This window comes from Lissotriton vulgaris, chromosome 3_1, assembly GCF_964263255.1.
Source record: "Lissotriton vulgaris chromosome 3_1, aLisVul1.2, whole genome shotgun sequence".
Classification (NCBI taxonomy): domain Eukaryota; kingdom Metazoa; phylum Chordata; class Amphibia; order Caudata; family Salamandridae; genus Lissotriton; species Lissotriton vulgaris.
In genome coordinates, this window is record NC_141689.1 from 1,148,198,810 (window position 1) to 1,148,223,069 (window position 24,260).

General features: G+C 43.7%; 1 protein-coding gene across 1 annotated transcript in view; it reads left to right on the forward strand.

Annotated features, from left to right (window-relative positions):
* The window catches only part of LOC147727586 (uncharacterized), a 335,530-nt gene extending 317,266 nt beyond the window's left edge, over window positions 1-18,264 (forward strand). Inside the window, exon 11 of the mRNA XM_086963650.1 lies at window positions 18,236-18,264. Within this exon, the coding sequence (XP_086819776.1) occupies window positions 18,236-18,264 (29 nt within the window). The remainder of the gene's footprint in view (window positions 1-18,235) is intronic.
* Window positions 18,265-24,260: the final 5,996 nt, after the last annotated feature.

The following is a 24,260-nucleotide window of genomic DNA, read 5'->3' on the forward strand; positions in this document are numbered from 1 at the left end:
GTGTAACTATTCTGAGGTTCAGAGCAGGGTCACATAATAGTTGCAACTGGCAACTGAACTCTGGAGGGGCCCCTCAGGAAGCACTACAGGAAATGGCTTCTAATGATGAGCCTGAACTTTTGAACCTGGTAAGTAGTTTCAGTTTTGCTAAGATCGTATTTCTGCAATTTTGCACTTATTCGCGGGGCGCGAAGTTGTACTGGGAAGCCGCGAACTCACGCGAACAGTGCGAGCAGTGCGAGCAAAATCCGCTGCTCGCGGATTTGCGGATTTTGCGGGAGATTCGCAAATCTCGCGGATTGCGAATTTACCGAAAATCCGCAAAATCCGCGAGCGAAACTGATTTTCCGCCCATGCTTAAGCATAACATTCTCTTACTACATCTTCAATCTCTCTAACCATTCCAGGCCACTAATACGACTGTTGAACCCTTCTCTTAGTCATTTTCTGCCCAACTGTCCCTCATGAGCAATACTTATAATTTTCCCTCTCAAACTCACTGGTGGTACAACTTGATATCTTCTCAACAATTTTCCTTTCACATACACTCAATTCGGCCTCAAGATGGTAGAAACTTCTGAGTTTAACATCTTCAATATTGTTTTGATGCCACCTATGAGAAACACAAGTAATCACTTCTTGTAGAAGTTCATCATTTGACATTGCCCTTGTCCATTCTTCCTTGCTAAAAGCATGTTCAACTCTTTTAACATCATGTACCACATCAATCATGTCATCCATAATATTTTACTAATGGTTGGTGACATCTAGCGTAGATGCCAACTCTTTGAGCACAACCTAAATGAAACAAACGAGGTTTCTATAATGGATGTCCCAAATGTTTCCAAAAAATTAAACAAAATTTGTGTCCATGTTTCTCATGTTTTATTCACATGAATTTCATCAATATCAACGATGATCCATTTGATTTATGCAACCAAATTCATTGTATAAATGATCATGTCCCAATGCATTTCGGACTCTAGGTCCTTCGTCAGGGGAATCCTAGGAAAAATGATAATAATGCAATCTAAGTATAATACACCGAGTAGCAAGTCTAAATTTACAGCTGGTTTTTTTGCTCATGCATGCGTTTTTTTGAAGAAATGATAAAACTAGCGTAAAAAGAAGCATCCAACTGCGTGTTGATCACAGTTTCCACAATTCGTGAATAGTAAAAAAAGAAGAAGAGGAAGTTGTCATTAATTTAGAAGATTGTGCGAGTTCGAGATAAATTAGGTACCACCAGAAAACCGGAGATTATTTAATAGTCACCGTGAATGAGAAAGGATAGACCCCCGTAAAAGTCTACAAGTTATAAACCAAGTGAAAACGCTTAACCCGGTGTTCCAGTACTCACGGAGAATTAGATGCAAGAACACGCGTCCTGCCGATACGCCCTTCGCTGAGGTGTGTGAAACAACCGTCCCGTAAATACGGAAGTGAATGAAGCAGAGTAGTGTGTGTAGAGAGAGGACTCTAGATCTAGCGGCCATCTTGGAGTGGTGTCGGAAAGCGAAAGAGCCAAAACAGGGTAGACATCATGTGCGCAGTATAAGAGAGGATAGAGAGATGAAATGAAATGAAAGCGGAATAAGACGAAGTGGTGATCAGAATGGTGTATGGGCTATGTGCAATCAAATGAAAACCAACATAATCATGCATGTCAAAATTACATTCCCACAGATGATAAACAGATCTACAAATAACATAAAAATTCCATCCGATCATTGAGACCAGATGGCTTCATTGATTGGAGGAATTTAATCCAATGGTTTTCACGCTGCAATAAAAAGTTATTATTGTCTCTGTCGTCACGCTTCTTGACCACTTCTACTGCAGCGAACCTGAGCTGGCTGATGTTATGTCTGTTGTCTTTGAAATGGATTGCCAGGTTGGATTTCATGTTAACAGTTCTTATATTGCTTTTGTGTTCATTTATTCTTTGTTTCAGTTTTCGTGTAGTTTTTCCTGTATATATCAGTCCACATGGGCATTTGATGATATATACGACATTTTCCGTATCACATGTGGCATTCAATTTCAATTTGATATCGGTGCCCTTCATGGGATGTTTAAGCACAGGACCTTTCATCATGTTATTACAATTTTGACAATTGAGGCAAGGTTGATTACCTTTGTATTTGACCATAGATGTTGATTTAGGCTCTTTAATAAGTTCTTTGAGGTTCTTGCCTCTTTTGTAGGCAAACAGTGGCTGTTCACTAAAGATACCATTAAAATCCTGTTCTCGACAGATGATTGGCCAATGTCTCAGAATAGCGGTTTTGTATGCCCAACATCCATAATATTTTCCAAGCCCTCAATTGGCATCCTTGATAGATAGTCCGCTACCACATTCTTGAGACCGTTAACATATTCAACAACAACATTGAAATCGAGAACAGATAAAATCCATCTTGAAATTGTAGGGGTGACATTTCCTTCTAACCCTCTACCTCCTTTGAAAAGATGAACTAACAGTTTATGATCAGTTCGCACATTAAAAGGAAGACCCCATACAAAGTACTTAAAGTGCTTGATCCCCCAACAACACGCTAAGGCTTCTCTCTCTATCATAGAATAAGATAATTCTGCATCTCGTAATCTTGTGGGAGCAAATCCAATGATCTTTTCCTCACCATTGCTCAACTGAGTCAAAACAGCTCCAATCCCTCCTGCACTTGCATCAGTTGTAATAAATGTTCTATCCTTAACGTTAAAATGGCGAAGAGTAAGAGCACTAATTATACTTTTTTTATATTGTTAAATGCCTTATCACAACCACCATTCCAAGTAAAGATAACTCCTTTCTTCATTTGCACCCTCAATGGTTCAACAATGTCTGTAAAACCTTTGACAAATTTTGAGCAATATTCCATAAGTCCTAAGAATTACTTAAGTTGATCCTTATTTTTTGGGATGGGAGAGTCTCTGTCTGCAGCAAGGATTCATTGTTTAGGCTTAATACCATCTTTGCAAATTTCATGACCAAGATATGTTACACTATCCTTTTTCAACTGACTTTTTCAACATTTTGTCATCCATCCTTTTCAACACCTCATTCATAATCGTATCATAGTGCACATTATCTTTCCCCACAATCAAGACATCATCCTGAAAGCATAAAACGTCATTCATGTCTCCAAAAATCCTTTCCATGACTCTCTGAAATACCGCAGAGGCGGATGCTAAACCAAAAAGCATCCTACAATATCTAAATGCCCCTAACGGCGTAACAAAAGAGGTAAGATGCCTCGACCCACTTTCCAAATCTATCTGAAGATATACTGAAGACAAGTCTATTACACTGAAAACAGTTCCACCTCCCGTAGCTGTAAGCATTTCCGAAATATTTGACAGAGGTTGCCTATCCACACAAATATTCCTGTTTAAATCGCGAAGTCCACACACAAACAAATTTTGTTCCCATCTTTTGGCGCTACGACAATCGGAGCCAACCATTCAGAGGCCTCAATTGGTTCAATAATTCCTTGATCAAGAAGCTTTTTGAGTTCACATTGCAATGGCTCTCTCATTAGATGGGGAACATTTCTAACCTTGTGCACCACTGCAACAGCATTTTTCTTTAGAATAATTTTGTGCAAGAAGTCTTTTAACTTTCCTAGATCATCAGAGAATACACTTGAGAACTTCTCAAATAAGCCATTTTGATAGACAGAATTAATATCATGCACAACAGTAGACATAACAGGTTCTTCAGCATTACGGTTGAGGATACTATTTAAATCTTTTTGATGATGCCAACCCAACAAATTCGAACCCTGTTTAGTCAAATACACTCTTCCATATACTTTCTTTCCTTTAAAAGATATTATCATCCATTTGAGTCCAATTATGTCAATGGTTTTTCCCCCATACCCGACAGCTCTAATGTCAGGCTTACTCCACGAGTTAGTATCAGATTCATCTTTCCACACTTCACAATACATTTCCTTGGATAACAAAGTGTGAAGACTGCCTGAATCTACAAACATATTAACATCATATGAATCTAATTTTATGATGCAATGAGGTTTGGTTAATAATGAAGTGCTCTCCCTAACTACGTCACAGTCCAAAACTGAATGATCGCGAAGTGATTCTAAATCATTACTGTACACCTGATCGTACTCAGAAGTGTTGTTGTAACCATCAACACATAACATAAGCTCTCGCATATCATCAGAAGCATCACTCACTTCATGTACTTGGTTTGATTGAGTTTGTCCTGATTGGATTTTGGTCCTACATGCCTTAGCAAGATGTCCCCTTTTCCACAAATCCTACATAATTCATTTTTTCGCAGCTTACTTGGGACGAGAAGTGTGGCTCAATGATTAGAGCGTCAGACCCTGTTGCAGAGGTCTAACCCGGCACCAGGGTTCAATTCCCCGCCTCGGTGGGTCTTGGGCTCAAAATTCCACGGACCTGATAATTCTCGCCTCGGTGCCTATTCCAATCATGGAGTGCAACTCTGGGCAATAGCTTGCTTAATCAACACAACGGCCGCCACAACGCTAAGGATGCCTGGCCTCCACCTTGGGGGTGCCCAGGAGTGGACGCCTCACAGGGAAAGCCAGGATGGGTTCCACAGCGGTATTCGTACAAGCGCCTTGAGACCCTTGCGGGTGAGTAGTGCGCTATACAAGTATCAATTTACATTTACTAGAAGCAATGTGACCAGGTGCCCCACAATAGTAACAATTCTTGTGTCAAATTTTGACATATTATTATTACCAACAGATCCGTCAGACTTGACAGGATTTTTTATAGTTTTTTAACTTAGTTTCATCAATATAAGCTTGTATTTCACAATTTTTATTACTCTGATCCTAAGTTAATGGATCACCGCAAACTTCCATTTCTTTAATCCACATTTGGGTATGTTCTAACCCTTTAGAGATTTGAATTGCTTCCTCAAGAGACTGATCTTTAATAAGTAATTTTTCTTGTATTCTCTTATTGTTAGTGACCTTACTATTTGATCTCGAATAAGAGAATCAGCTAAGTTTTCAAATTGGCATGTAAGTGATAAACCTCTCAATGCAGCAACATAGGGGCCAATATCCTCATAAATTTTTTGCTTGCGACTAAAAAACATATGCCTCTCAAGGACCACATTCACTTTAGTGGTAAAACGCAATTCTAACATTTTCATTAACATCTCATATACATTAATGGGTTGAACATCCCCTGTTCCCAGCGAAATCTCAGGTAAATCTTCATACAATCGATGTCCTTCAACTCCCAGATGATGGAGTAATATGGCTTGCTTCCGTATAGGTCCATATGTATCTGCTCCTATCGCTAAAATATAAGTGAGAAATAATTTTTTCCAATCTTTCCAAAGAATTGCTGGATCACCAGGAGTAGGAAGAAAACTTGGAGGAGCAGACATAGATTGATCACCCATATTGATAAAAAAAAATAATTACATTGAGAATATAGACCCAATACAATGTACCTAGAAGGAAATATCGGTTAATAAAATAATAAGTCAAAACAATAAGTCAATATAAGAAGATAAAATAATAGTTTAAAATAACAAACCAGAAAGTTGATGAACTTTATTCTTCTGAAATCACTGGTCCACTTATTATGCTATTCAACTCCAAATGTTCCTAATTTGTAGAAAAATAGCACTTCTTCCAGGACTCATGTTTCCCAAAACTGTAGAAAATTATTGTTGTAGAAAACTGTTCTTTCACTCTTTATTTCTGTTGCTTTCAAAATCGCAATCGTTTTTCAATAACAATCTTGTAAACAAGTCTTTTCATTGAAGCATTGCCCAATCTCTTAAAATGGCCGCCAAGAAAAACATTCCTGCTGTTTTCAGGAGAAATTAGAGCTTGTTTTCCAATATGGCTGCCAATAAAAACATTCAGGTTGTTTTCGGGAGAAATTAGATCATGTTTCCAATATGGCCACCAAGAAAAACATTCAGGCTGTTTTCGGGAGGAAATAGAGCTTTTTTTTCCAATATGGCTGTTCGTTACAGTGTTTACCTTCAAATAATCTTCAACACTTTACTGTGAAAACATCTTTTAAAGCCAAAAATGAAGTTTTAGTCAGATGATTTTCAGACATTCAGCTCTTAAAAATATAATCAAAAATTATGCTCAGATTATGCTCAGCTTGCTCAGTTAGATCGAGCTCAACTTCAGTTCAGCTACAGTTTAATACATGCACTTCAGCTACAGTTTAATACATGCAGTCCCGAAATGACGATAAAAACGGGTAAAATGTGTTTAATCCTCTGTATTAAAACCTTCAGGCTTAGATTTAAACAATCTTTAGAAGAATATTAAAGGAAATCAATCTTCCTTTCTTTATTAGAGAGCCAAAATCACACAATTTCGAATTAAATCTTGTCAAGCGTGTGTTTCCATCCAATAACATTTTACTCACAGCATATCCAGAAGAAAGTTGCTGTAGATATATTCCAATTGGTTCAAAAATCTCTAATAAGTCCATAAATCTAGGGGTGAAGGTATCAAACTAGTATCAATGTCTCTGTCCCCTGCACAGAGAAGACCACCTCGTCGCCAATGAAAAGATCCAATTTCCAGTCAATTTGATGAAAGATAAATTGCTTTATTGTAGAATAAAGATAGATACCTCCAGCCTAGCTTCACAGCTCACAAACCAACTCCTATATTGAAAAGCTAATATTCCATCCTAGCAAAATAACTAACATTCTAATGATGACATGCAGAAGTGCCAACTCTACACAACTAATACCAGCTTTTTTATCCCCAAGTTACAGAGAGTAACAGTAATCTAGTCTGGCTAGTATAGTAGGCTGGATAATGGTCTGACTGGTCTGAACATCAAAGAACCCAAGTAGTGGCCTAAGTCCGCATAGAAGGCCAAAGCACGTACCAGCCACAGATCTCGTCTGTGTCTGAAAAGTCAAGGCACAGTCGACCCACCCAGATGCCCAGGATTTTTACAATTTCCTTAGGGGGCGGGGGGGCTCCCAAAGCGGCGGGCCACCAACGGTTGCTTCATAGATGTGTGTCTCTACCCATAAGGAGAATCTCAAATTTACTCACATTCAGCTGCAGGCAATTAGCAGCCCTCCAATCAGCGATGGCTTTCTTGTGATTCTGAAACTTAGCTATATGTTTTTCCGAGTTACTAGAGACAGAGATCCCAAGCTGATTACCATCAGCATAGGAGACCATTGAAAGACCGCTGCTCTTCGCGACTCCCACTAGGAGTTGTATATATATATATATATATATTGAAAAAAGTTGGGTTCAAAGCCGAGCTCTGCAGGACCCCATGTCGTGCAAAGTGGACCTGCGAACCATAAGGTGGGGAGATCACTTGAAAGGATCCGTCTGACAGGAAGTATACAAACCAGTTTAGAGCTGCGCCATCCAGGCCGATCTCTTGTAAACGTTGCAGCAGCATCTTGTATGATGCAGTGACAAAAGCAGCGCTGAAGTCAAGAAGGATCAGGGAAGATGTGTTACCTTTGTCCAACAAATGTTCAGTGATTGCCAATAAAGCTGACTCAATGTTGTGGCAGGGTCTAAAGCCATTTTGAGAGGGGTCCAATAATCCATTGGACTCGACAAACTTGATCATGATAGAGTTTTTAAAATTTTAAAGTTTTAATGAAAATTTAAAGGAAGAGTGACAAAACATTACAAAGACATCACATATAACAAATCAAAAAATATGACTGTGCAACAACATTGCACATTATGGAATGTAACATGCAATAGATAAGTTCTGAGAACGGTTAGAGGATTGTTGTGAAATAATTATGCCAAATAGACCATAAACAAAATATTAGTATACATACAATGATCAAAAGAAAAAATACACGGCTCATGTCTCTTAACGCCTTAGCTGCGGCCGTTATTTCGGCGCCGTGCTGGGCGTTCCAAAGAGTGGGTGGGGCCTTGTCGGCCGTTGAACGTTCGGAGCACTAGCAAGGTAGTGCTCTGAACATTCGGCGGCCGACAGCAGCAGCTATGAGGTTAAGTGAGGTGAGTTCCGTAAATTTCACTACACAAAGCATCAGTCTAATACCAATGAAGGTACCATTAATGCGTACGTGATAGCCATCCTATAGCTATTGAAAACACACCTAGGGGAACATCGATCTATCAGGTGCAATTGGAGATCCGACGCTCATCTGCTCAGCCTGTGGGGGGGGGGGTTGGCGGACGGCAAACAGCCTGTGATGAGTGAAGTGTGCATTGTAAGTACGTGCGGTAGATGCACCAGATGTCACAAGGCCTGGAGGTTGGAGGCTGGCGTGAGGCGTATATCTCAGATTGGACATTACAATACGCCATACTCCAGAGCCAGGCAGCAAGCCCTAGATCCCCAGAGAGAAGCTATCTCGCACTTCACAAGTAATAAGGCAATCGCCGCAAAACGCCTGGAGCACAGTTTAAGTCGTTGAACCATCCCCAACAGCCCCAACTCAGGATAGGGTACCAAATGCGTTTCTATTATTGAGCAGAGCAAACACCTCCAGCCAATAAGAAAGAATGTGGGGGCAGGACCAGGGCATGTGAGCGAAGTCGGTATTCGGGGTGGTGCACTTGGGGCAGTTCGCTGACCTCGAAGGGTCAAATTTGGCTAGTTGGGCAGGAGTCACATAAGTTCTATGAATTCATTTAAAATGGAGTAACTTGTGTCTATGATTAGGGGATACCCTGTGTGTTTGCTACAAGCAGTAGGCTCATTCTTTGTCAGTCAGAGGACACCTGATATCGGTTTCCCACCGTTGACTGGCCCTGCTGTCCTGCCCTGCCTGGAGCGTGATGCACGCCTTATATAGTTTTGTGACCATATACGACCCTGTATTATCATTGGGGGGAAGTCTTCATAAGGGGCAGGGTAGGTGGAGAATGTGGTGCAGAGTGTCCCATGAAGTTGAGCCACATTAAGAGAATCCACTCCGGTGAGCCCAGGGATTTGTGTTAAATCGGACAGTTTACGTGCTCGACCATCCGGGAATAGGGATCCAAAAGTGTCAAGCCCCAGCTTGGTGGAAGTTACAGATACCCCTCCATCAGTTGTTAGAGGTAAAAAGGAATTATTGGCGGGTGGGAGCGTGGGCGAATAGAGGGGACCAGTCCCATACAACCGATTTAGTTTGCGCCAAGCCCAGCACATAGCGGCCAAAGGCTGAATGTCATGTGCATCAAGGGGAACTCCCTTTGGGAGCAGGGACACCAAGGGAACCAGATCAGCTAGCTCCTTGTCTGTTTTTGTGTATGGTATTCTGGCGTCAGGATGAAACCAGGGGTGAGCAAATTGTGCCTGTGCCACCAGAAAGTACAGTTGAGGGTCCAGACTGCAAATCCTCCCCGGGGATATGGGAGGGTAAGAGTCTCCCAAGCCACCCTAGGTCTAGGCCTGCCCACACCAGATGGATAAGGAGACCATGTAGGTGGGCAAAAAAGAACATTGGTGAGTGGAATGGGTATAGTGCGGAAATAGTAAAGGAAATGGGGCAATACTTTCATTTTAATAAGGGCAATACGGCCGGCCAAAGAGAGAGGCAGTTGTATCCACCTATCTATTTGCGAGGTAAGTTGGTCTATAGCAGGTCATAGTTGAGCAGTATGACCTGGCCCTTATCTCTGTGCAGTTGCACCCCCAGATATTTGGTAGTCTCCCGGTCTACTCGCAGGGGATAGTCCGCCTCACCGTCTGCTGCCGCGTCCTTCATGGGAAACAGCACCCACTTTCCCCAGTTGATCTTAAGACCTGAAACAAAACCAAAGCGTTTAATTTTGTCAATTAGTGGCTGGAGATTGATTTGCCGGTGCCGTAGGAAAAGCAAGAAGTCATCTACATACAGGGACATCAAGAGCGGACCGACAGGAAATTTTAGGCCACGAAACAAGTGTTTTTCCTGGAGGTGACGGACCAGAGGATCCATTGCGATAATTAACAATACCGGGGACAATGAGCACCCCTGACGGGTGCCATGAGTGATGGGGATGGGAGGGGATGAGGACCCGTTAACCCACAAGCGGGCTGCAGGGGAAGGGTACAATAGGGCAATTAGAGCTACGAAATTAAAAGGGAGGCCATGTTTACGAAGCGATGCATAAAGAAAGGCCATTCATTGGAATCTAAGGTATTTTCTGCTCCAGTAGCACAACTGCAGCTGGTGTGGTGGGCTCAATATGGTTAATGACAGAGAAAACTGTGCAAAGATTGAGAGCAGTAAATCGATGCGGTATGAACCCTGAGTGCACCGGGGAAAGGATTTGATCCATCAATAACGAAAGCCTCGAGGAGAGTGTTTTGGCCAGAATCTTGTTATCAAAATTTATGAGGGATATCAGGCTATAGGACGAGTGAGCCATGTTTAGGGTCCTTGCCCGGTTTGAGTAACAGGTAGATGGCTGCCTCGCGCATGGTATGGGGTAGTGTGCCCGACTCTAATGCCTCAGCAAGCACCTCCAAGAGTTGGGGCACTAAGCTCTCCTTACATGCTTTAACGAATACTACTGTGAGGCCATTGAGGCCCGGTGCCTTGGAGCCCAAGAGTTTGTCGATAGCCAGCGAAATTTCATCAACTGTGAAAGGGTATGCCAGAAAGTCAGCTTAGTCCTTGGTCAGCCAGACCATAGCAACCTACTCCAGATATGACAGGTGCTGCGAAAAGTTATCAGGCAATGTGGTGGATTAGAGAGAGCGATAGTATGCCACCAGCTCCGCCACAATGTCCAAGTCAGAGGTGGCAGTGGACCCGTCCCCACGGACAATGGACATAATATGCCCAGCCCCTTTTGGGGGCTAACAAGGCAGGCCAGAATCCTGCCAGAGTGCTCACCCTCGCTATAGCACCTCGCCAAGTGGTATTTGTAAAGTAAATTTGACTCTCTATCTGCATGGTTGTTAAAGTCTAGTAGTAGCGCATTTCTCTTGGCTTGCACTGTCAGGTCGGGGGAGGACTCATCCAGAAGGGCCAATACAGCCTCTACCTCAGCAAGGCTGCAACAGATCAACCACAACACTCCGGCCTGCTTGGAAATAACAACTCCCCGTATGAATGCCTTAAAGGCATCCCAGAGGGTGGAGTAGTGCATCACCAATCCTGTGCTCAGGGCAAAGTACTCCGTAATGGCCTCCTGGGCCTCAGCACGGAATACCTCATCAAGAAGAGCAGAGGCTGGGAAAGACCACTGTCGCTCCCAAACTGTTGAATTTGGGCTCACTAGACGTAATATAAGGGTGGAGTATTGGGATAGAGTGCAATGTAGTACGTCCACCCCCGCAACCCATCAGCAGCCCAAAAAGGTAGTCAATACGTGTGTGTGTGTTGAATAGGGTGCCGAGTAAAAGGTATATCCAGGGGCCGATGGGTAATGCCGGCGCCAAGTGTCCCTGAGGTCTAATGTACCAATCAGGTTGTTAAGTGCCATAAGAGAATGAAGCTCAGTGTGGCTTGTGGGTTGGAGGAGTCGAGAGTGTGATTTAGCCAAATGATAAGAACATGTAAATTAGTAAAGAAGTCCGAGTTATCAGTGTTCGGGGCATAGACAGTCAAAAGAATTACCATTTGACCCAGCAGTGTACCTTTAACCAACAGATAGCGCCCGTGAGGGTCTTATGCCTTATGCAGTAGAGTGAAAGGAAGTGAGCTGTGTATCAACGTCCAGACCCCAGTGAATAAGTAGGAGGAGGAGGCAAAGGGAGGGGAGCCTTGGGGTGGGAGATGGGTCTCCTGCAAGAAGGCTATCTTTAATCATGACGTTTCAAGTATGCAAGTACTAGTTTGCATTTTCTCGGGTTATTGAGCCCCCTAAGATTCCATGTGAGCAGGCGAACATTTACTGACGGGGCTACAGCCATGGTTTAGAGAGAAGTAGGAGGAGCATGAAGAACAACAACCATACTATGTTGAGAGAAATGCGGAGTCCACCAAAGAGCATTATCAACTGAAGAACACAGTAAACTAATATACAAACACATATAAAAAACTCCATAACCCACCACCCCCTTGATCCCACCCACGAACCACACCTGAGCCCAAAGGCCCCGAGAACCAGATCCCTCCCCCCAAAACCCCACGACATCTCAACAACAACAAATCCCAAAATAAAGTTATTCGGAATCATCCAGGGGAGAGGCAACACCTCGGACGGTCGATGCCCACATCACTAAAAAACATAAGGTTATTTTGGGAAAGACAGCAGCCACGGCCCCTACACTGGAATCTCGAACAATCGACTGAACAGTGAGTCCACCAGTAAGCGGGCATGCAGGCGATGAACAAGAGGGGCAACACACCACTCTAATTCAAAATAGTCATAGTAGGGCCTGACAAAAGGGTAACAACTGAGTCAATGGGAATATGAATCGACCATGCAAAAGGGTAGAAGAGTGGTTAAACTAGAGTAAAGTTACCAAAGGCCTCTAATCAGGACGGGAGCATGAACCATTGTCTCCATCAGCAAAGTCTCTGTCCGACATGAAGAGTTCGGCACTGGGGGCCAGGTTATTGTCCAGAGAGGAGTGCCGGGAGGACCGGGCAGGACTGCAATGGGACTCTGCCACACGTTGTTTTCAGAAGGCCAAGACGTCTGGGTCATTTTCAAAGAAATGAGGCTTACCATCCACCAACACCTCTAGCCGTGCAGGATAGAGCATTGCGTACTGCAAGTCCAGGGTGCGGAGTTGTTGTTTTTCCTACGTGAACTTGCGTCGGGCCTCCTGGACAACCAGAGTATGGTGCAGGTAAAACGAGAGGATCGAGCCCTGATGAGTCACTGGGGAGGCTTCTCCCACCAGGCGGAGGATGGTATCTTCGTCCCTGTAATTCAGGAAATGCGCCACTATTGGTCGTGGTGGGCGTCCTGGCGGGGGGTGCCGGCCCAGGGACCGATGAGCCCTCTCCACAACGAAAGTGGCGGAGAAGTGCTCGGCACCAAAAAGGTCTTTTAGCAGTCCCTCCAGAAAGGTTTCTGGCCGGCCCATCTTGGTGGTCTCCACAAGCCCCGCTATGCGCATGTTATTTCTCCGGGACCAAGTCTCCAAATCTTCATTTTTAATGGCAACAGATTTCAAGAGGTGCTCTGAGCGCTCCAATCTACGCGCCATGTCTCTGTTTTGGTCTGCCTGGTCTGATAGTCGCTGGGTGTGGTGGCCGTCGCTGTGCTCCCCCATTCTGTCCAGCCTGGAGGTCAGGGTGTCCAGTCGGTCATCAAGGCCGCGGAACCCCGCGCAGAGCTCCGCCAAGATGGCCGACATCCCCTCCCCGTCGATTGGCGGTCCGTCCTGCCCAAGGTGCTCCCACGGCCTGAGTTGGCCGGTTTATCAAAGGTCATATTTCGTTGTTTAGGGTCCCCAAGCCCCATTGCCTCCTCCGGTAGGGGCACCTGCAGTGGATGTGGATGTGGCGGCACGCCTGCCAATGTGTACCATTCAGTGCAGTGGTATATTGTGGGTTGTGGTCCCTGTGAAGTGCAGCGATTGGATCGTCAGAGGGGGAATAGGGCATAGGCAGCCGTGGCGCCCCCAAACTGGGGTCTCAGCACTGCGGGTGGAAGTCTGGTGCAGTGAGACCTCTGGGGTAGGCCCAATCCCCCGTCCCCACTCACAGGGTGCGCACTGGTGTCGGCCCTCATTGGCCTCTGAATCTGATGCGGAGGGCCGAGCCGGGCCGCCCTTGTACCGTTAAGGCCTCAGGGCTCGAGAAGTAGCAGAGGTGTCGGGCTCAGTTGACAATGCTTCCGATCGGGTTTCCAGCGCAAAGAAGGCCGCCCCGCCCTCACTCCCGAGGGGCAAAGAAAAGCGATCTGCCTTGCAGCGCACACACCCGCTCCAGCACCAGCAACATGCCCCGCAGGTTCACAGGGCGCCCGGTGACATTTGTTGCGGCAGACCGCAGACGGTAGACTCAACACAGAGTTAAACGCTGCTGGTGGGCATTGGCGGCCAGAGCTTCAGTGCCGTGTGGCCATGTTGGTCGGCGGCTTGGCCACGCCCCTGATCAAAACAGAGTTAATGTAATACTCCGTGATTTTGGCTACGAAAGGGAGCAGAGAAATAGAGTGGACATTTTCAGTACCTTTCAATCCAAAGTCGAATTTACATATAAGGAAAAGGCAACCTGAAAGACGGTGCTGCTTTTAAAATGATAGCAGATACCACAGTAGTGTACACTTAGGTACACTAAGTCTACTGGGCCTAAAAACCTACGTGCCCTATTCTATACTAAGGACTTACAGCTAGGCTGGCAGTACCAATTATAATTACATTTGCATATCCTATAATCAGATCACTGGCCCTGGGCCTGGTAAGCAGACCCTAGGGCACAGTCGGATTCAGTTACCACCAGTACCAGGCAAAATAATGGGGGTGATTAAGGCAAAAGGATGGCTTTCTCACAATCATGCTCAAAAATGTTTCTCAGATCCTTATGCTCTTATGTGCTAAATACTGATTGCTCAGGACTCATTTACTGATGTGTAATTTAAACTTACCTTGTATTTATTTTTCATTTAAGCTATATTTGTAGTTACCAGAAGGTGAAAGACCATAAAAAGATACAGAATATTTTGTGTTTTTGGCTTTTGACCCCACCCCACACTTACTCAGCACCCCCCATTGCAGGCAGCATCACAGTTCCATTACTTTTTTTAATGCACTTCGATCAGTGCTTTAAATAGGAAGGTACTATCGGATACTGAGTAGCTGCACTTCTTAAATTTGAAAGGGAGAGTACTTGCACTTCTCAGCACTGCTTCAATTAATTTAATGTGATAGTACCAGCACTTCTCAGATGCAAGCAGGTGCTTTGGCTAGTGAGTACCAGCACTTCTATATAACCATTTACAGCACAGACTTCGACCACTATTGATAACATCTGAATATCAAGTCCTAGACCCTAATTCTGACATACACAGCCGAAATATTTGTCTGCAAGATTTGCACCTCATGGCGTACAGTTCCTGAGCTGCATTCTCGGTTGTACCCTAAAAATAATTTTTCTCACCCAAATCGGAACGAGGTATTCATATTTCATGGACAAAACATTGAACTAGATAAAAAAGATGAGATGAGCAACTCCTCACAACCTCAATTCTAGCCATAAATGTATCTGAGTCTGCGTAAGAAGCTCTTGTGCCAAACAGAGCCAATAAAATTGGTCTCTCGATATCCAGAAATTCCGGTCCACATCAGCCTTCCTATTCTTTAGGACAAAGGGGGCTATTATGAGTAGGGAGGGGCAGTATAGGCAGAAGGCATTCTGTCCAATTACAAGTTTTTTCAGGTGGGGATATCCATCTAATAAAACTATATGAGGGTTATTACGATAGACCGCTGTACTCACAATGGTGGTTCGACCACTGCCTGACTGCAGGCCCGCCTGCAGTATTTACGAGTGTGGCGGTTGGACTGCCGCAGGACCACTGCGACTGACAGGGAGCCAGGATACCATGTCATTCGTGCAGTGGCTAGGAGCCACAATAAGCTGGCAGTACCGCTGAGGCACCGCTGAGCTTGGCTGTCCATTACCCCTTTTAGGGCAGTGAGCCAGTCATGAAAGGGGTGGCGGAGAGGCAACTAAGGGGGCCCTAACAAGTTAGGTTCCCCTGCTGCTCCTGGGGGTTCATACAGGAGAGTACATGTTGTGCCACCCTGGTATTGCACCCCCAGTTCCTGCACAGTGAAGCATGCATGCCACACCGTGCAGTCCATGCTCTCATAGCGGAGGTCTGCATTTTACGGTCTCCTATAAGCCTAACAGACGGCCACCGTCAGACCACCCCTGTATTGCCCGGCCAACCAGGTTTGCAATCGCAATCTCGCTGGCGGACGCACCACAGCTTTGGTGATCCTCTAGCAGACTGTGCGGTGCCGCCACTGCTGGAGGACGGCTACACTCGGAATACTGCCCTAAGTGTCTCTCCTATTGAGGTTGGCATTTCTGCGTCAGCCTTTCTGCCTCTGTTTATAGTCCTATGGTGAAATAAAAACAAGTAAAACCACTACCCAACATTACAAGAAAGTGGATTAAAGAAATTAGCAAACTTCACGTCAAAGGCTGCTTTGAAAAGACACATTTCTAAAATAATAAGGTTTCTGAATCAACTGGTTTAAAGAATTTCATAATATTGAACTGCACAGCATGAAGGCATTGTGTGTTCCCTGTCTGCCTCACTGCAAAAGAGCTATTCATTAGCGTCTGGCATGCAAAGCTGAGATGTTTTGGCGGTAACAATTGCCATATTAACTAAAGCGCCATTAAATGCACACCAATAGATAAATATTGTTGATGTTCTAAAACACTGATAATTGCTCAGCTTTTCACAGGGGGACGGAAGTACAGTTTTCAAAAAATTTATTTTACAAACAAAAAGGGCCCGATTCAGAATGCTCCATTCATTTACAACTATGCAGTGGTTAATTTAAGCAGGTGGTTTCTGGTACTCTGCAAGACATCCTGTTGCATGGTGGCGCTGTTTGACAAATTTTGAGATGAGCACAAATACAGTTGTTTATTAATTCAATATACATGAAAAATGAATAATACCTGAGGCACAAGCCATTCTCATGGCTCTGGGTGTCCTGAAATAATCTGAATTGTCACACTGATAGGATGGTTTGTAGTTTTGTTGGTACTGTCATTGACAGCGCTGGCAGGGGCAACCGGTGGTGCAAGATGCAGTGGACTCCTGACAAGGGCCCTGGCAATTATATTTTATTTTACAAACTAAGCACTGCACCCATGGACATATTCCTAGGCGTGGATGTAGGGTTTGGTAAAGGTATAACTATTGTAAGTAATATGGCTAAAAAGCTGCCTCAGTGACCTCTTTCTTGGCTTACCTTACATTTGGCACTGTCTTGTTGCATTGGCTGGTTTCCCAATGTGGAGCTTATATGCAGAATACGTATGCAGATTAATGCCAAATACAAATTATTTGTTTTCCCTTCCCACCAAGATTGAGGTTGTGACATTCCATTTTCATCCTGGAAAGGGAGGGTGTTACCACACCTTTTTGTGCAGGCAAACTCGCACCATTTCAAGGGTAGGAAATGATTGGAGAGGAGTTTGTTAATGTCAATAACCTTACGTGTTTGTGGTCCTTCACAAACTTTATCAGCCCACACCTTATGTGTGATTTACTAATGTGTAATTGTACATAATCACGATACACAATTATGTAACAGTAAAATCAATTAAGTATGGAAGGTACTTTCGTGCCGTCCGATTCATGACAGGCATAAATTAAGTCATAGTCAGCTGTAAACAACTAATGCCATTCATTTTTTTATAATGATGAATCAATCAATGAAAGTGGAATAACAAAACCACTTCACTGCCCAAGTAATGAAGTCCCTCTGTTGAGCAATAAATAGGAAGACCTATTTCCAGGGGCGAGCGGCATGGCCCCCCGGGGGGGGGGGGGGGGGGGGCTTTGTTTGGTCGTGGGAGTGGCTTTTCTGCTCCTGCTCTCATGCACATTGAGGAACAGGAAGCTGGCCCAACTGACAGTGTTGTGATTGGTAAGCACCCAGGCTCACCTGACCAATCATAATGCTGCAATGCAGTGTTGTGATTGGTTTTGAGCATCCTGGTTCGATACTCAACCATGGAATGGGGGCTTGGGTACGTCAGCCTGCATGGAGAATGGGGACAGTGCACATGACTATTTTGGGCGACCCGAGAGGGTGACCAAACAGGCATTGCGCACTTTGGAGTGACCAAACCACTCCTCCCTTGCCTTGCTTCAAGAGCAGAGCAGTCTAGCCCACCTACCCTTCCACAAAGCAGCAGGAAGCAGCATAAAATGATAATAACGTAAAGTTTTTATCTCAGAAAAGCACACATCATGGAAGTCCCTGGCACTGAAGAGAGGTGTCTTGATAGTGGATGAGCTCCTTGAGAAAGAGCAAAAGACAGTCACTCAAAGCGAAGTCAGACAGTGGCTAATGTAGATTGACGCGTTGCGCTGTACTTGATGCTTTCGTGGCAAAAGCGAAATGTGAATGACAGAACAGCAACAATGTATAAAGAGAGCTAGCAGAAATCCACATAATTTTAGTGACAAGGTCTTGGGTAAGCTCAGAAATTTAAAAAAATTGCTCGGGTGAGCGCTGAGCCAGCCCAGCTCTTCATGATAGGCCCCAGATGCTGTAATACCTGAACGTTTACAATACAATGCACATTGGAAACAGAGACAACCAATCAACTAACATACTAATAAAGTGCTTTCTTTTGCTTGCTTTGCAGAAGACATCCGTGAAAGTCTACTGTTTTGAAGTTTGATTCTGCTTATATTAAAGATCTTCTAAAATTCCTCTCGAGTCTGAGGCTCAAATGTCAGTGTTGCCAATCACGCTTTCAAGGTCGGAGGATGGTGCTCGGGCAGGTTTTCCAATGCACACGAGTGAGAATGGAATGGACCACACTGGATGAGACTTCAGCCGCTTAAATACCAGTTAGTCGTAGAAGTCGTATACCAACATTAGCAATGGGCCTCTATCGTTGTTTGTGCTATAAAAAAGTCTCGTGAAACAACGACCCTGCCTGTGTAGACAGACTGTAAACATGCCAATGACAACTTAATCTCTTGTATTCTCTCTGGCTGCCAAATCTATCAGATGTGTTGTTTATTGTGCACGACATTTACTTTTATAGTATATACAGTGCTTTTTTATACTTTTTTGTTCCGCATTGCGAATACTGTTTCGAATGTTATATTTTTTATCATACAAGCTATGTGGGTATTGATTTTTGTTCCTGTAACATCCTGTATTTCAGTTAACATTTTATTAAAGGGTGTATGAAAAAAATCAAATAATCTGACGTCGTTCTTTTAACCACCACACACGTACAATATTGTTATTTCTCAAGTCCTACAACGTAAGGCCACTGACAATATATCATTTATTTAACAAGACTGAATGTAGAGGTATAACGCTAGGAAGCAAGTAGAAATTGTGCAGTGTGAGGATGCAGCTATTTTTAAGTTTTAAAAATGCCCTGCATTTTTTGTCATGCGTTAAAGATAATCTTCTACTTAAAGTCACTAGGATGCACTCATCATGCGTATTTTTGGCGGTTTTTCATTGCCACTTTAACACTCTTCATTTCAAATGTATTTGTAGTTGGAAAACACAGAAGCTCGTTATGGAAGGCGAATGGAGTGCAGTTTTTATCTCTTACTGCTTCGTTTGATAGAGGCTTTCCGAATGGTGGGATCATGTATTTTGCATGATGGAAATGTGTGTGGCGCCATTTTTGTAAGAACCAGAGCTGTTTAATAGTGCACCAACTGCATTGATATCTGGGCTTATTCTTAAGAGGAAGAAGTCACATTTGATGATGTTTTGCATTTTTCAATATTTCTGGATATATTTTCTTCACATAAAAAAATGAGTCTTGCAATGACAAGAAAGGTAATGTTTTAATTCTCCAAGGAAATGCAAAGACACATCTGCATGGGTTTTCCACAGGTGATTATTAATATTAAAGCACGCCCAATCTGAAACACTGGTTATAGTGCATACCTCTTGATTAGCATAGTTGATGAGCTGGGAAAGGCAAACCGTAGACCCTCCTTCCTTTCAGTGGCCCAGCAAGCAATAAAGCACAGCTATTCAGGCATGTGCAAAAGAGTAACCACTGGTGGACACTGGAGAGCGAAGCTCCCACAACACCTTAGTGAGGTACATTTCACACAGGTGAGTACAGAACCTAAGGTATCCTAGGCTATCTCTTATATAGACTTATACAAGAACAAGTGTTACTCTGAAGGTGAGGCTGGGTATTGGAAAGATTGAAGAATACAAAAACAACACAGATAAAGAATAAAGAACACAAGGACCAAGTAAAGTTAATAGAAGAGAAACATGCATTAACTACCTACCAAAAAAAGTGTAATATTGGCAAATTAAAAATAAAATGATAGCATCAGTTTTTTAATGACTTAGCCCCCAATTACGATGCTAGTCGGACAAGTGCCTGGCCGGCATCGCGTCGGAATGGAAACCGACTGACTAGTAGTCAGCGGTTCTATCCGACGAATTTGGATGCGACCATCCATGAGGCAGTCATAAACATCCATTTTTCTACTGCGGCTTGTGCAGTGGGCAGAAAAGGGCCACTGCATAGCCTGCATTAGGAAAATGGATGTTAGCAAACATCAATGCACTATGAGCCAAACACCATGTGGTGCCTGGCATATGGGGTATCGATGTTTGGGGTGGCACCACAGGTGCCCCCAGGCCTCATATTGGAGCCCGCTGAAGAATGGGGGCCCTGCCAGGGGCCCCCAAATTCAATTTCCCATAGCCTTTAATGGCAGTTGGACCACCACTGAAAGGCTGCCTGAAACGTGATCGTAATCTCTAAGACGGTGCCTGAGCAGGCACCACGCCATTGTAGGGGATTACTTTCTGCCAGCGCCCCAAATGGGCTCCTTGAGCCCGTCAAATAGGCAGGAGTTGGTCTCTTGGTCCCTTGGTCCCTGCCTCAGACTGCATGTAAAGATGTCAGTCGGATCGCAACTGACAGCAAATAGAATCGCAATAAAAATGTACAGTGAATGCATGGAAAGCGTTTTCTTGATACTATTTTTTTAGCACAAAAAATAGTACCTGTTCTCAGGTCAAAGATTGACTTTGGAGATATATTTTGAGCTACGACTTAGCAAGAAATTAAAGTTATGCACTTCACATAGTTGGGAGAAAATGGGTTTCAGGTTGGCAGCGGTATGCACCCTGTCCAAGCTGGAACCACAATCCTATTCAGGGTTAGTCACAAACACACCCTAAATTAACCTGTGCTCACTCTCTTGTAGCTTGGTATAGATTAGTCAAGCTTAAATTAAGCAGCACGCGTAAAGTATTTGCGTAAAACTTCAATCAGTAAAACAATGAACACACCAGAAAAACAATCCCACACCAGGTTAGAAAAATAGAGCTTAAGCACTAACTGGGGAAACCTAGTGACACTAGACCTGGTTGAATCCAACAGTTCAAGCCGACTGCAATGAGGCACAGGTCGGATCCACTCCAAGATAAGTCCAGCTGAAGTGTTCCCTTCTCAAGAATTGTACCAAGAGTCCCATTCCCGGGGGAGAAGTTCACAGGGAGCAAGGAGAGCATCACTGATGGTGGTCCATTCAGCGCTAGGATCCAACGAGAATTGAGGACAGATGGGCTCGAGCCTGCCTTGCTTTTTGTGCGAAGAGACAAACTTGGAGCCGCTTGTATTGGATTTTTGTGTGAGCAATGAGGTTCCAGAGAGAACTAGCCCATTCCCGATTGCGAAGAGCCCAAAAGCTTGACTTAAAGCGCAGAAAGATCACTTCCAAGGGTCAAGATCCTGGGAGGTATCTCCTGGTGGTCAGGAGCTCATTGAAGACAGGTCCAGGAGTTGTGGGGAGCCTGTTATGGCCCTGAGGCTCCGATCAGGAGGCCAGCAGACCAGTCCTTTGAGTCACTCTGGGGTCCTCAGTTCAGGATGCGTTCCAGGTCCAGTTCTTCTCCCCCAGGCAAGTGGGCAGCAGGAAGCAGGCCAGCACAGCAAGGCAGAAGCTCCTTCAGAGTAGCAGTTCCACAGAGTGGCTGTCCTTCCAACAGTACAGCAGAGTATCCACTGGTCCAGAAGTGTACTTAAGTGGTGGTGTCTGAGGTCCAATACTTATACGCAGTTGGGCCTTTCAAGTAGGCAGACTTCAAAGAGATGCTTTTGAGATGCACAGAGTCCCTCCCCGCCCTTCCGGCCCTGGCTCGAGACTCACTACAGGAGTTTAAAGAGCCCTTTGTGTGGGGACAGGACACAGCCTATTCAGGTGTAAGTATGAGGCTGTGTCCAGCACCTCCTTCTCATCGTACCCTGGATGGCCCATCAGGACACAGATGGCCCATAAAGTCATACCTAAGCTTCCTTTGTGTGTAGCTGTATAGAGGGAACATACATAGCACAGCTGTTACCTATCTCAGACATGTAATCAGAGACAGGCAGCAGGCACCAAATGGCTAAATTAAGAAAATGCCGACTTTCTAACAGTTTTTTTTTCACAAGTGCAATTTAAAATCTGACTTCAATATAAATTGTGATTTTTAAATTGTAATTCCAGAGGCATCAAACTTTGGGGTCAAATCTTCCAATTGGAAATGTAATAAGGTAATTCCAATGTTATCCTATTGGAGAGATAGGCCTTGCAATAAAGATAAACAAGAGTTTTTCGCCGCTAGAACATGTAAAACCTAAACAGGCATGTCCTACTTTTTAAATAGACTGCATCCTGCTCTTGTGCTGTCCAGGGGGTACCTTAGGGTGTGACATATTTATTATGAAGGTAGGGTTGAACTTGGCAAGAGGGTTATTTTGGTAGGTCGACAAAGCACAGTAAACTGCACACACAGGCTGTGACATTGCAGGCCTGACACATGTTTAAATTGCTACATAAGTGGGTGCAAAAACAGTGCTGCATGCACAGTAGTAGCATTTAATTTACAGGCCCTGGGCATATGTAGTGCACATTATTAGGGACTTATACATAAATTAACTGTGCCAATTGTGGATAAGCCAATTGTACCATGTTTTAACCTGACAGCACATGCACTTTAGCACTGGTTAGCAGTGGTAAAGTGCCCAGAGTCCTACTGCAGGAAAAGAACAAGTCAGCAAAAACAGGAGTTCTGAAGGCAAAAGTCAGGAGAACCACCCAGGTATGCCAGGTCTAAATGTAGTTCTGCTAAATTTTGCTAACATTTAGCACAATTACATAACATCAAATTATTCGTCTTTCGCACACCAATATTCTGGGCCATTCATGCTCCAGCATCAATAAGGAAAGCACAATCCAAGCAACCAACGTTATGGTTGCTTGAGTTGCGCTCATTAAGATCTGCAAAGAACCCACGTCAGTACATGTTGTGTCTTCAGTTGAGCTAGATGTTTAATTCTAGGAGCATGAGTATCAAAAATGCAACTGGGAGAGTGGCACAGGGTTCCCAGAGGTGCGATGGACCACCTTACACCATTTGCATAGATAGCTTGTTTACTAAGCAGCCAGAGAGTTGGGTAGAGTTTTGCTAGGTTACCTCAGGACCCATGTCATGCTTACTAAGCCACTGTGAAATGTCAAGTCAAGTCAAGTCAAATGATCTTTATTCGGAGTAGATACATCCATAAAAGTACAGTATACAGAAAAGATCACAGTAAAAACAACAGGTACATCATATTAGTGCAATTAATAAAACCAATATTAGTTGATACAAAAGTTATATAAAGATTAAAAATATCATTTCATATAGAGGAGAGCTTCCACATGTCCAGTCTAAAACATACGCCCATCAAAAAATGTGCAAATAGAAATTTGGCAAATTATGCCAACAATGCAGTTTTCACTTTTTTCATCATAGTGGATCCATAGAAGCACGAGATCGAACAGCAGCTTTAAGGAAGCTGCTTACACAGAATATCTCCTCATCTGACCTTAACATTCGAAAAGTTTTTAATGCCAGATTAAAGTCTCTAAGTTCATATCTACGACAATACGGCATTAAATAACGAGTGGTGTACAGCCTGTAAAAGCTACAAAAAAAGAAGAAATGCACCAGGCTTTGTTTACCATCCGTCATACATGGACAGTCAAGCTTATCGAGATGTTTTTTGTATCCCAGAGGAAAGTTTAACAGATTCACAATACTGCCATCCCGATGACGGAACAGAAGACTCCTATTCCATCTACCTAACGTGGTAAGCAAATATCTCTGTGGTGACACTGATAAACCAACATTAGGATCACAAAGAGTAGAATACTTGATGACAGATGGCTTTTGATATTCAAGTCTTATCCGTTCCATATTATAGAGGTTGTACAAGGCCCCTTTAATTTTATTCTTATGGCAATGGTCTATGATGTTAGGGGAGGTAAATAAAGAGCCATACCCCACACTAGTCAAACTTTTCTCAACCGCATTCAGCCATGGAATATAATGGGACCTATCACTTTGTAGACAGTCAGTTAGTATGCTGCGTGTTAGGATGGCCGAAGGGTTAAGCCAAATTTTTAGCCAGAATAGCGCTGGTCTTGCACGGATGAAATCTTCTATAAAGGGTAAATTAAGTTCTTTATGGCAAATGTATGTTGCCGCAGAGACAACTCCCCCCAATACCTTACGACAAAATCTGTTTTCCTCAGTTTGAATAGAGGTACAATTAGAATATCCCCACACCACTGTGAAATGTGTCAAAGAATGAAAAAGAGGAACAAATATTTAAACCCTGCAACTAATTT